At 44.9% G+C, this 13,266-nt stretch overlaps 2 protein-coding genes across 2 annotated transcripts; one reads left to right on the top strand and one right to left on the bottom strand.

Annotated features, from left to right (window-relative positions):
- Window positions 1–7,736: 7,736 nt before the first annotated feature.
- On the top strand, window positions 7,737–8,593 carry LOC129831070 (hemoglobin subunit alpha-like). The gene is made up of 3 exons (XM_055894094.1): window positions 7,737–7,871; window positions 8,085–8,292; window positions 8,402–8,593. The coding sequence occupies exons 1-3, from the start codon at window positions 7,777–7,779 to the stop codon at window positions 8,528–8,530; spliced, it is 432 nt and encodes a 143-aa protein (XP_055750069.1). The 5' UTR covers window positions 7,737–7,776; the 3' UTR covers window positions 8,531–8,593.
- A 2,600-nt stretch (window positions 8,594–11,193) lies between these two features.
- Window positions 11,194–12,136, bottom strand: LOC129831058 (hemoglobin subunit beta-4). The gene is made up of 3 exons (XM_055894070.1): window positions 11,976–12,136; window positions 11,581–11,803; window positions 11,194–11,441 (listed from the first exon to the last, which is right to left on the bottom strand). The coding sequence occupies exons 1-3, from the start codon at window positions 12,065–12,067 to the stop codon at window positions 11,310–11,312; spliced, it is 447 nt and encodes a 148-aa protein (XP_055750045.1). The 5' UTR covers window positions 12,068–12,136; the 3' UTR covers window positions 11,194–11,309.
- Between the last annotated feature and the right edge of the window lie 1,130 nt (window positions 12,137–13,266).

Below are 13,266 nucleotides of genomic sequence, written 5' to 3'. Positions count from 1 at the left end.
ATTTGCGCATATATGTACCAAATGTATTTCAGCAGATTTTGTGTGTTTTTGTGCATTTTTGTGTGGTTCAATTCGTTCGAAAATACACACATATGGACATATTATTTTGACAGCTATAAGCATTCTGGGTATAACTCCACCTTGCCTCCTTAGGTGAAGTTACATCCAGATAGCTTGCACCTGACTACAAATAATCTCAGAAATTCACTAGTGCATATGTGTAACAGTTCCAATGGTGGAATGAAAGAGTCAGGTGCAGAGAGCAGGTGTAACAGTATAACTTTACGTCGTCCCCTCGCCCCGACACAGGCGCGAACCAGGATCCCTCTGCACACATCAACAACTGACACCCACGAAGCGTCGTTACCCATCGCTCCACAAAAGCCACGGCCCTTGCAGAGCAAGGGGCAACACTACTTAAGTCTCAGAGCAAGTGACGTAACTGATTGAAATGCTACTAGCGCGTACCCGCTAACTAGCTAGCCATTTCACATCCGTTACACAGGTTAATCTCAATCAAGTGGATATTTATTTCTCCCAGAAATAATCACATAAACGGCGACGCCACACAAACAACGGGCGCGTCAAAATACTGTCCAATAAAAGTAGGACTGAAATCCACTATAAGAAACACCACCAACACAAACAGAAAAACAAGCCCGCACAAAAGTCGGTGGGCCAACTGGGTTTAAATACCCCCTACCCTAAACACAAAACAGGTGATACAAATTAGACAAACTCAAAAGAAAACAGAAAAGGGGATCGGTGGCAGCTAGTAGACCGGAGACGACGACCGCCGAGCGCCGCCCGAACGGGAAGAGGCACCATCCTCGGCGGGATTCGTAACAGTACCCCCCTCCCGACGCGCGGCTCCCGCAGCGCGCCGACCCCGGCCTCGAGGACGACCCGGAGGGCGAGGAGCAGGGCAATCCGGATGGAGGCGGTGAAAGTCCTTCAAGAGGGACGGATCCAAAATGTCCCCCACCGGTACCCAGCATCTCTCCTCCGGACCGTACCCCTCCCAGTCCACGAGGTACAGCAGGCCCCTCACCCGGGGACCCCTCGATGTCGAGAGGGGGAGGAGGGACCTCCGGTACCTCACCTTCCTGCAGGGGACCAGCTACCACCGGCCTGAGGAAAGACACAGGAAACGAGGGGTTAATACGATAGTAAGAGGGAAGTTGTAACCTATAACACACCTCGTTTATCCTCCTCAGGACTTTAAATGGCCCCACACACTGCGGCCCCAGCTTCCGGCAGGGCAGGCGGAGGGGCAGGTTTCGGGCCGAGAGCCAGACCCTGTCCCCTGGTGCGAACACAGGGGCCTCACTGCGGTGGCGGTCAGCGCTCCTCTTCTGCCGTTCACTGGCCTGCCTGAGAGAGTCCTGGACCGCTCGCCAGGTCTCTCTAGAGCGCTGTACCCACTCCTCCACCGCAGGAGCTTCGGTCTGGCTCTGATGCCACGGAGCCAGGACCGGCTGGTACCCCAGTACACATTCGAAGGGCGACATGTTCGTTGATGAGTGGCGGAGTGAGTTCTGGGCCAACTCCGCCCACGGGACGTACCTCGCCCATTCTCCTGGCCGGTCCTGGCAATACGACCTCAGAAACCTACCCACTTCCTGGTTCACTCTTTCCACCTGCCCATTACTTTCGGGGTGTTACCCAGAGGTGAGGCTGATCGAGACCCCCAGACGCTCCATAAACGCCCTCCACACCCGGGACGTGAACTGGGGACCTCGATCAGATACGATGTCCTCCGGCACCCCGTAATGCCGGAAGACGTGGGTAAATAGAGCCTCCGCAGTCTGTAGGGCCGTAGGGAGACCAGGCAATGGGAGGAGACGACAGGACTTAGAGACCCGATCCACAATGACCAGAATGGTAGTGTTCCCCTGAGATGGAGGAAGATCATTCAAAAAATCTACCGAGAGATCAGACCATGGCCGTTGTGGAACCGGAAGGGGTTGTAACTTCCCTCTCGGTAGGTGCCTAGGAGCCTTACTCTGAGCGCATACCGAGCAGGAGGAGACATAGAGTCTCACGTCCTTAGCCAAGGTGGGCCACCAGTATTTCCCTCTAAGACCACGCACTGTCCTCTCCATCCCCGGATGACCCGAAGCAGGTAGTGTGTGAGCCCACCGAATCAATCGATCACGGACACCAAGGTACGTACCTAAGGCCAGTCGGACACTGGGATGGCACAGGTTCTACCCTCAACGCCCGCTCGATGTCCGCGTCCACCTCCCATACCACCGGGGCCACCAGACAAGAGGCGGGAAGGATGGGAGTCGGATCGATGGGCCGGTCATCCGCGTCGGCCTTAGTGTTGAGGGAACCTGGTCGGTAAGAGATCGTGAATCTAAAACGAGTAAAGAACATGGCCAACCTCGCCTGACGCGGATTCAGTCTCCTCGCCTCTCGGATATACTCCAGATTGCGGTGGTCAGTCCAGATGAGAAAAGGGTACTTCGCCCCCTCAAGCCAGTGTCTCCAAACCTTCAGGGCTTTTACCATAGCTAGTAGCTCCCTGTCCCCCACATCATAGTTCCGCTCCGCCGGACCCAGCTTCTTAGAAAAGAAAGCACAGGGACGGAGCTTCGGTGGCGTGCCCAAGCGCTGTGATAGCACGGCTCCAACGCCAGCCTCGGACGCATCCACCTCCACTATGAACGCTAATGAAGGGTTCGGATGCGCCAACACGGGAGCCTCAGTAAACCGTGCCTTCAACTGGTTGAAAGCTCCCTCTGCCACGGCCGACCACTGTAGACGCACCGGCCCTCCCTTTAGCAGTGAGGTAATGGGTGCCGCCACTTGGCCAAAACCCCGGATAAACCTCCGGTAGTAATTGGCAAACCCTAAAAACCGCTGCACCTCCTTTACCGTGGTCGGAGTCGGCCAATTACGCACGGCGTTAACGCGGTCAGTCACCATCGCCACCCCTGAGGTGGAAATGCGATAACCCAGGAAGGAAACGGCTTGTTTGGAGAACACACATTTCTCAGCCTTGACGTATAGGTCATGCTCCAGCAGCCGCCCAAGGACCCTGCGCACCAGGGAGACATGCGCGGCGCGTGTGGCAGAATAGATCAAGATGTCATCAATATACACTACCACACCCTGCCCGTGCAAGTCCCTGAGAATCTCATCTACAAAGGATTGGAAGACGGCTGGAGCATTCTTTAACCCATACGGCATGACGAGGTACTCATAGTGGCCTGATGTGGTACTAAACGCTGTTTTCCACTCGTCTCCTCCCCGAATACGCACCAGATTATACGCGCTCCTGAGGTCCAGTTTTGTGAAAAAACGTGCTCCGTGGAATGATTCCACCGCCGTAGCGATGAGAGGTAGCAGATAACTAAATCCCACTGTGATTGAATTTAGACCTCGATAATCAATGCATGGACGCAGACCTCCCTCCTTCTTTCTCACAAAAAAGAAACTCGAGGAGGCGGGTGACATGGAGGGCCGAATGAACCCCTGTCTCAGAGTTTCCGTGACATATGTCTCCATAGCCATTGTCTCCTCCTGTGACAATGGGTACACATGACTCCTGGGAAGTGCAGCGTTCTCCTGGAGGTTTATCACGCAATCCCACCGTCGATGAGGTGGTAATTTGGTCGCTTTCTTCTTACTAAAAGCGATAGCCAAATCGGCATATTCTGGGGGAATGCGCACAGTGGAAACCTGGTCTGGACTCTCCACCAATGTGGCACCGATGGAAACTCCCACACACCTACCTGAACACTCCTCTGACCACCCCTGAAGAGCTCCCTGTCTCCAGAAAATGAGGGGATTGTGAATGGCTAGCCAGGGAACCCCCAACACCACCGGAAACCTAGGTGAATCAATAAGGTAGAAACTAATCTGCTCCCTATGATCCCCCTGCGTTACCATGTCCAGCGGAATCGTGGCCTCCCTGATCAGCCCTGACCCTAACGGTCGGCTATCTAAGGAGTGCACAGGGAAAGGTGGGTCTATCTGTACCAACGGAATACCCAACTTACGGGCTAGTCCGCGATCCATAAAACTCCCAGCTGCGCCTGAGTCTACTAGCGCCTTATGCTGGAGAGAGTGGAAAAACACAGGGAAAAAAATTACCAAAAACATGTGACCGACAGGAAGCTCTGGGTGAGTCTTGTGCCTACTCACCTGGGGTGACCGAGAAGTATTCCGCCTGCCATCTCTACTCCCAGAGGCGCTCCTCCAGCACCGGTCCGAAGTGTGTCCTCTTCGGCCACAATAGGTGCAAGAGAAGCCACCTCCTCCGGACCCCCTAAATGCAGCCCCTCCCAACTCCACCGGAGTTGGAGCGGGAGGGCTGGGAGGTGGAACTGACAGGACCCCCTCTGAACGCCCGCGGGCAGCTAGCAGGTTGTCCAGTCGTATAGACATGTCAATGAGCTCATCGAGAGAGAGTGTAGTGTCTCGACAAGCTAGCTCCCGACGGCCGTCCTCCCGAAGGCTACATCGGTAATGGTCCATCAGGGCCCTGTCATTCCACCCCGCACCAGCAGCCAAAGTCCGGAACTCCAAGGCGAAGTCTTGCGCACTCCTTGTCTCCTGTCTGAGGTGGAACAGTCGCTCACCCACCGCTCGGCCTTCCTGAGGGTGGTCAAATACGGGTGAACTCTGGGTAGTGGTCTCGAACCGAGTCTAGGCCGTTCCAGACCGCATTAGCCCATTCCAGGGCTCTACCCGTCAGACAGGAGATGAGGAGGCTAACACTCTCCTCTCCAGAGGGAGTCGGATGAACGGTGGCCAAGTAGATCTCCAACTGGAGCAAAAACCCCTGGCACCCAGCCACCGCTCCGTCGTACTCCCTTGGGAGCGCGAGACGCAATGCGCCTGAACCAGATGCCGACGTTGAAGGAGTAGGATGCGACGTCTGTGAAGGAGCTGGTGTAGATGTGGGGATACCACTCCTCTCCCATCGCTCCATCCTCTCCATCATCATGTCCATCGCCGACCCAATCCGATGGAGAACGGCGGTGTGATGAAGGACACGCTCCTCCATCGATGGAAGAGGGGTGGTTGCTGCTTCTGCTGACTCCATGGTTGGTGCGGGCTTCTGTAACAGTTCCAATGGTGGAATGAAAGAGTCAGGTGCAGAGAGCAGTTTAATCTCAATCAAGTGGATATTTATTTCTCCCAGAAATAATCACATAAACGGCGACGCCACACAAACAACGGGCGCGTCAAAATACTGTCCAATAAAAGTAGGACTGAAATCCACTATAAGAAACACCACCAACACAAACAGAAAAACAAGCCCGCACAAAAGTCGGCGAGCCAACTGGGTTTAAAATACCCTACCCTAAACACAAAACAGGTGATACAAATTAGACAAACTCAAAAGAAAACAGAAAAGGGGATCGGTGGCAGCTAGTAGACCGGAGACGACAACCGCCGAGCGCCGCCCGAACGGGAAGAGGCACCATCCTCGGCGGGATTCGTAACAATATGGAGTAAGTTTTAAAACAAAGCTGTCTTTTTAAACAGGAATTGACAATGTCTCGTATGACATCACCTGAAAAAGAGCATAATGTAAACTGTCGATCCTATACCACCTAGCAACTAGCTTTTCAGCTTTCTTGCTACTTACTAAAACGTTTTGTATTGAATAAACTTTAAATTGTTGCCCATTCTATCTGGGGCAAAGTAGATATCAATGAGGTCGGACCACTGGCTCTGGCAAGGTAGGTCATGGCTTCAGCCTCATTCAAATATATCATTTAATATAGCTTATAGTGGAGATGATCATGAGTAATTATAACACTATTATACTTGTCCTGTTATCTATCATTACTATTAATATTGAGTTGATATTGTTAAGTTTGAATGGAGCATGTTACAGTATTAATTAGGCATATAATTGAAATACATTTGAAAATAATTCACATATTTCGTTTTTTCTTGCAATGACAGAGTCCTGATCGTCTATCCCTGGACTCAGCGTTATTTCGGCTCTTTCGGAGATGTGTCCACTCCCGCAGCAATCATGGGCAACCCCAAAGTTGCTGCTCACGGCAAGGTCGTGTGTGGAGCTCTGGATAAAGCTGTGAAGAACATGGGCAATTTCTGGGGAAAGTTCCACCACAAAATCCATAACATCAATATTTAGGCAATATAGATATGGGCATTGACCGATGGGGAACGGATGGTTTAGGGTCATGGACTATTGTCTGAATGAAGGGCGGCTACACTGTAAACCCTTATTAGTTATCATTAATCAAACGTTTCGTGGAAACCCGCTGCACTAGTATTCTAGAGTACAGTTACTTACAACGTTAGAGCTGGCTCTACTCAAACTTAAAGTATCACATGACCCCAAATGGGAGCACTGATGGTGCTCTTCTCGGCGTCTGTCCAGTCAACCATGTTGTCAGTGTTTGTTTTTCGGTTTTGCAACAAGATTGAACAATTAATGTCTTGTGTAGGGAGACACTTTGCCTGCAATTTATATTTATGAGTGCTCTCCGCCCACTGGAGACGGCGCATATGATTGGCTCTGGCAAAGATCAGTATTGGCCAAGTGAGCGCTTCAGCTCTCGAATTTGATGTTATTGAGAATTCAGTTTCAAAATCCAATAATTTATCTGTTAAAAACAACAGTAAATGTTAATTTATTAGCTGTTGCAGAATCAATTATGTTGGTTAGATCCTAAAATCTGAAATCATATGTAATTAGGCCTATACAGTTTTATCTAGATTACCAACGTTTCAAAATTCGTGTGATCCCCAGCTAAACCGTTTTGTTGATCCAACTGACGCAAGATTATGGCAAAACTATTCTAAATATCTTCCTTGCCGTGTGTAAGGCAATTCAAATAAACGTTTCTAAAGGGATGCAATCACTTTAATTAAATGTTTTAATGAGTTTTGATAATTTGATAATTCAAGCTAATTCAATTTGGCATTTTCTTATCTAGGACAATATTATGCCTTCCTTTTTTATCGAGGGATTCAGACCGATCCGCCCATTTTAAGTGATTAATTTCAAGACATTACATATGATAAGCAGGAATGTCCTGTATTATTTGTAGATAGGTCTGTACCCATGTCCTCGCATGACTTCTGACTTTTTTCCCGATCATCATTCGAAGTCCAATCAACCTTCTAATTGGGGATCATATCGAACTTTAATTGAACAAATGTCAAATATGTCACCTTGAATAAATATTCTCCAATTAAATGGAGATCTTTGAAGGTGGATTTGATTTGTACAATTTAATGTACTATGTGCATCGTAATTTTAAATAGCTAATTAACTAGTTAACTCAGCTTTAGAATTAGCCTATTGGAAATATATGATTGATTATACAGAAATATTTCGTTTTATGCAACGAAATAAATAATAATAATTATTATGTATTATTATTATCATATTTATCAATCAAACAAATTGTAAAATTGTTGCCAGCTCTGGTACAATTTATTTCCATACATTGTTTCACAGTACAGTCAGAAGACGAAAACATAGGCAAAAATGTTTCAGACAAAAGTTAATGATGTATATTATTACAAACATAGACCTCGGACATCTTATGGAAGGGCCTAATATAGAAATTCTGACTTAACATTTGATAAAAGCCAAGATAACGTTTCTTACTCTTGGATTTTGACCAAGATGGTTGCAGTGTAGGGGGAGTGTAACCTAGTAGCTGGGCGTGTCTGCCGCTCTACTGTAATATAAAGGGACCTAGTTGTATAGGCAGTCATCTTCAGATCATTTCTTGTAGATTTAATACAGGCCAATCAGAAAGGAGCAAAATGAGTCTGACAGCTAAGGACAAATCTGTGGTCAAGGCCTTCTGGGGCAAGATTAGTGGAAAGGCAGATGTCGTCGGTGCTGAGGCTCTGGGAAGGTAAGACTTCTTAATGAAAGAATTATGAGAATGATTGTGTTTAAACTGATGACAGCGGCATATTGCCTGCCCTGACCAAGCACTTTAACATACAATAAGTAAACTACTTTGATTACATTGTAGACAGAAGACGAGAGGAGTAAGACACGCATAATGCTTAAAAGTTAAGGATTCTAAATACGCCTAAAATGGTACACAAACTCATTTTTGCAGGATGCTGACTGCTTACCCCCAGACTAAGACCTACTTCTCCCACTGGGCTGACCTGAGCCCCGGCTCTGGCCCAGTCAAGAAGCATGGAGGCGTCATCATGGGTGCAATTGGTAATGCCGTCGGAGTGATCGACGACCTCGTCGGAGGACTGAGTGCTCTCAGCGATTTGCACGCCTTCGAACTGCGCGTTGACCCTGGAAACTTCAAGGTTTGCCCCCAGACAACTTATTATCTTTATATATATCAATCTCAACTTCAACTCTAAGTATGTTGCTGGCTTAATCCTTCAATATTAACTTTGAAAATATACTTTTCAGATTCTGTCACACAACATCCTTGTCACCCTGGCTATTCACTTCCCTGCGGATTTCACTCCCGAAGTGCACATTGCTGTGGATAAATTCCTTGCAGCTTTGTCCGCTGCCCTGGCTGACAAATATAGATAGATTGGAGTGCAGTTCCTGCTCAGTTGTTATCACAATGAAATAAACGGGCAATGAATTACGTTATTTTCTGTGTTTGTGTCCTTATTCCACCACATTTCACAATCAAGGTCATATTTGAATGTTGGCAATACAACAGGCTAAATAATGTAGATTCAAACATTTCAAACAATGGCATGACAAAGGAATGAAGACATTATTAAAAAAATTGTGCTTTAGGCCCGCAATGCGCTATGTTGTTTCCCATCATTTTGGCTAGCCTATCTAATACGTGTAACATTTTTTTTGATGAATGTGGAGTAGTTGCTGAATGGGATACTATAAGAGACAGCATAGGCACAATGAAAACCTCGAGATGGATAATATTTATTTCACATGAATTTGAAATATTTAATTAGGATTCTTTTGAGTATTTTGTCACTTGTACTGGGGTAAAATCAACGTGTAATTTGTAACAAGATACTTCAGAGAATGGTATTTACTATTTTCAATGCAGTGAATTTGGTCCAATGCAGTGAATTTGGTACTTAGATTTCTAAAATGGGTGGTTCGAGCCTTGAATGCTGATTGGCTGACAGCCGTGGTATATCAGACCCTATACCACGTGTATGACAAAACATTTATTTTTACTGCTCTAATTACGTTGGTAACCAGTTTATAATAGCAATAAGGCACCTTGGGGTTTGTGGTATATGGCCAATATACCACGGCCAAGGGCTGTATCCAGCCACTCCGCATTGCATAAGAACAGCCCTTAGCCCTCGGGCCTTATTGCTTAAATTACCCAGTGGGTCAGATCAGAAGATTGGAGACGTAGTTTAGGGGTGTGGCTTTCTGGTAATTATGTTTAGCCACCATGAGAATTAATGTCATTCTTGTTAATCTGTTCGGTTGTATAGTTATCACATGTTAAGGTTGAACATTCACTTTATTGTATCTTCAGTGTGGCTTATAGAGTGTATGAGTTCCCTAAGAGCCTATGCAAATCCCATTGTTGGGATAAATACCACCTTATTATAATATGTAATGCATAATCTGAATATTCTAGAATAATGTTTAAAATGCAAACATTTTAAAAACTCTTAAATATAACCAAATGTTATCTAAAATTTAATATACATAATCGGCAAAATTCATGATTTATCATGAGAGGGTCATAAACAATAGTAATACTGCATACTCCAAGAAATGTTAAAATCTCCCCTTTCTGGCAGAAATAGTTATAAATTGCTGAGGTGTAGTCACTTTTGAGGACACAAGCAAAAATAGGAAATATTTATATGATGTATTTCCTATTCAACAAAACTGCATGAATAAGACTTCAAATTACTTATATGCTTTCTAAATATAGTATAATCAAATTATAAAATGACTAACTATGAAATTTCACCTTCCTTATTACTATAAAATACATATTTGTATGTACAGTGTTAGAGAAAATGTGCATATTTTCTAAAGGTCTCTCTTGATCCAAATGTCTTCCCCCATTGCTGTAAATGTCTCACAGAACTCTTCCTGAACTAACTAGGAATTTGCCTTTCATCTCATTTTAATCTGGTCCATCTATGACAAACAGAAAGTGGTTTTCGTTTGAAATATATTAATTATTTTAGATTACTGTCTATCAATCGATCTCTGAATGTGCTACAGCGACGAGACCACTGTATCATGTTGCTTTATGATGTAAGGATTCCAGGCATATGCGTTGTTAGTTGTTAGTGGCTGTGACATATTGTTCATCCAGGAGTTGATAGACAGTGAATTGATGCAATAAATAATATACAGTATATAGGCCTATATTACATTTTTTTACCTCCAATTCCGTTATATCCAATTGGTATTTGCAGTCTTGTCCCATTGCTGCAAATCCAATACGTACTCGGGCAAGGCAAAGGTCGAGAGCCATGCGAACCCGGATCTGTAGTGACGCCTCTAGCACTGTGCTGTGCCTTAGACCGCTGCGCCACTCGCGAGGACGGAATAATTCTTACAGCACTATTTTCTATTTTATCGAATTTGTTTGAATATAGCTCTGCATCAGTTGCCCTCGTTTTGCAAGACGGCGCGATCTGTCACATTGCTGTGGATAAATCCGACAATGGTGAGGGCAAGGCTCCAAAATCATCGTTTAAATGGATTGTGTTAGGCTAATCAATTAATGTGTTGGAAATCATTTCACATGATTGGGGTATGACGTTTAAAATGTTGCTAAAAAGACTGAATTAAATGGGTTTTTAGGTAAAAGCATTTGTTGACAGTGGATTTCAGTCATACTAGGGAAATACATATTTAAATATCTAAAACAAAGAAAATACTATTTAAATATACTGTAGTTATCATATTACAATTAGAAAACATTATGTGATGGTCGGCAGGTAGCCTAGTGGATAAGAGTGTTGTTAACCGAAAGGTCGTGTGTGCCATTGAGCAGGACACTTATCTCTGATTTAGCAGACTCTCTGGATAAGAGCATCTGCTAAATGTAAAACATGTGATCATCTGCCCACGTTTTAGGAAATCATTTATTTTCAAACTTGCAGATGTGTAGGCTAGGCGATCTACATCGCTTATTTGAATCCACTGAGGGCCTAACTAGAACCCAATTGCCACCAGGAAAATTGCAGGAGATCATTTTCCATCGAAAAACAACACTTCAAAAAGATAAATGCTTTTACATGTATTTTATTATTTTCAATATGTGTCGCTATGGCACAGCTTCCTGCCTAACAGACTGGAGTTGGAGTGTCATCTCTCTTCCATATTGATGCTGTCGAGTGATGCTCTAGTGGTACTGTCTGCCAAGAGCGGACACAACGACAGCCAGGAACTTCTGGAAGGCTTCCTGAGTGTCAGCACTGAAAACCGCGGGACCGAGCTTGGCCGCCACGCACACGGTGATGCAGTCGGCGAGGAGCTGTGGAGAGGGGACCGTAAAGGAACCAGATGGAGAATGTAATATTGGAATAAGCTTTACATCGGCTCATAAGTCTATTTCATTCACAAGACTATTTATTTTTGTATTTTGTTTCAGTTTGCTAAAGTGTAATACTCACCCTGAAGTTGTCGGGATCCACGTGCAGTTTCTCGGAGTGCATCACACTCAGTGCAGTATAGGTGTTCTTGATGTCATCCAGGTTCTGCACAGCTCTGTCCAGTCCGTGCATCACGGTCTTTCCGTGCTTGGCCACGGCGGGGTTACCCATGATGGCAGCGGGTGTGGACAGGTTGCCGAAGGTGCTGAAGTGTCTCTGAGTCCATGGAGACACGATCAGAAGTCTAAAAATGAATACAACAGGCATTACAATTATACTTAACAATCAATATGGTCTGTATCGCACCAATGGTGAACACCGCGATTTCCTACTACGCAATTAGTGCTAAATAACCTAGGTAGCCTATTATCGTGATATTATTTAATGATATGTACATAAATATTATAAGAATGTACCTGGCCAGGGCCTGGGGTCCGATCTCATCCACGCTGATCTTTCCCCACAGGCCTACGATGGCACTGCGCTCAGCATCTGTCCAGTCGACCATGTTGACGTTTGTTTGTTGATTTCCGTTTGTACTTGCAAAATGTTACAAGAGATCCCTGAGCTTTTTGTCTCATGGGACGTCCAATTTATTGATGTTCAGTAACTCCGCCCTGAACAGAACACAGAACATGGTTGGATGAATGTCTTGGGGGGGGCAAGGTCCTCGAGTGTGGCACATATCGGCATTGTGCCAACCTCATCCCACCTTTAAAGATAATGCTTGGTCATTTAGGCGTTGCCAAATTCTAATTATTACGGATGGAATTATCAAGCCATGATTAGCCTTCATCGGCATTTTTGTCGACATTTAGTTATTGACATAGTCTTGTTCTGTTCAATGTTCTCTACACACTGCAAATAGTAGTTAACACCCCAATTCATTGTTAAGTTCAAAATAATATCTGACACCATTCAAATCAATGAAGGTTCAGAACTTTCATGACAATTATCTCAGTGTAGAACCTTATTTGGCCCTAAATTCTATTTGAATGTATCGTTGTAATAATCACATTTAATTGCAATATTATCTTTATAAAATGCTAATTATTGATGTAAGTGTTTATTTAGGGTCTCCTTTAAAAAAAAGAAAAGCCTAGATTGGGAGTAAACTATTAAAGAAAGAGCATGACTCAAATTGTTTTATCTTAATATTCAGAAGGCCCCACCCATTTGATAGTTCCATATTTCTGGTCCTTTTGAATGATTATCTACATGTCAGTTGGTGAAAAGTCGTTTTATCTGCCTTCATCAGGGGAATTACATGATGGGTTCTAACTGGACACTATTCAATGTGGATATCAGCCTATTTACTTCAATGAAACCACAGCTTTTTGTTTAACCCCACTGAAATACAATGCGCGTAGCCTATATATTATTAAAATGTTTAGTGATGGGCATAGGGTACGCTTTTTAACCGAAACAAAACCTTTCCGATTATCAGGTATATAATTTGTCTCAGTATTTATGTGTTAACTGTGAATATTGACTACATAGGCCAAATGGGATATAAGCCAACACGTCTTGATTTGGTTGCTAGTTGCCAATCCAATCACGTTGCAACTATTTGTCAGTGTTGGGGAAGCTACTCTGAAAATATAGTTTACCAAGCTAGCAATTACTTCACACTGGAAGAAATTAAGCTACTCTAAAGCTACCCGTAAGAAAAATATAAAGTTACTATGGAAAAGAAGTTCACTATCC

The sequence above is a fragment of the Salvelinus fontinalis genome, chromosome 2 (genome assembly GCF_029448725.1).
Source record: "Salvelinus fontinalis isolate EN_2023a chromosome 2, ASM2944872v1, whole genome shotgun sequence".
In the NCBI taxonomy this organism is placed as follows: domain Eukaryota; kingdom Metazoa; phylum Chordata; class Actinopteri; order Salmoniformes; family Salmonidae; genus Salvelinus; species Salvelinus fontinalis.
Note: the sequence above shows the minus strand (reverse complement) of the source record. Positions and strands in the feature narration are given on the sequence as shown.

Excerpts from the sequence above, each read along its gene's own strand:
- LOC129831070 (XM_055894094.1), top strand. The coding sequence starts at position 7,777 with ATGAGTCTGACAGCTAAGGACAAATCTGTGGTCAAGGCCTTCTGGGGC. Across the intron at positions 7,872-8,084 it reads GGTGCTGAGGCTCTGGGAAG|GATGCTGACTGCTTACCCCC; the intron begins GTAAGACTTCTT and ends TCATTTTTGCAG. Across the intron at positions 8,293-8,401 it reads TTGACCCTGGAAACTTCAAG|ATTCTGTCACACAACATCCT; the intron begins GTTTGCCCCCAG and ends TATACTTTTCAG.
- LOC129831058 (XM_055894070.1), bottom strand. The coding sequence starts at position 12,067 with ATGGTCGACTGGACAGATGCTGAGCGCAGTGCCATCGTAGGCCTGTGG. Across the intron at positions 11,804-11,975 it reads GGACCCCAGGCCCTGGCCAG|ACTTCTGATCGTGTCTCCAT; the intron begins GTACATTCTTAT and ends ATTCATTTTTAG. Across the intron at positions 11,442-11,580 it reads TGGATCCCGACAACTTCAGG|CTCCTCGCCGACTGCATCAC; the intron begins GTGAGTATTACA and ends CCCTCTCCACAG.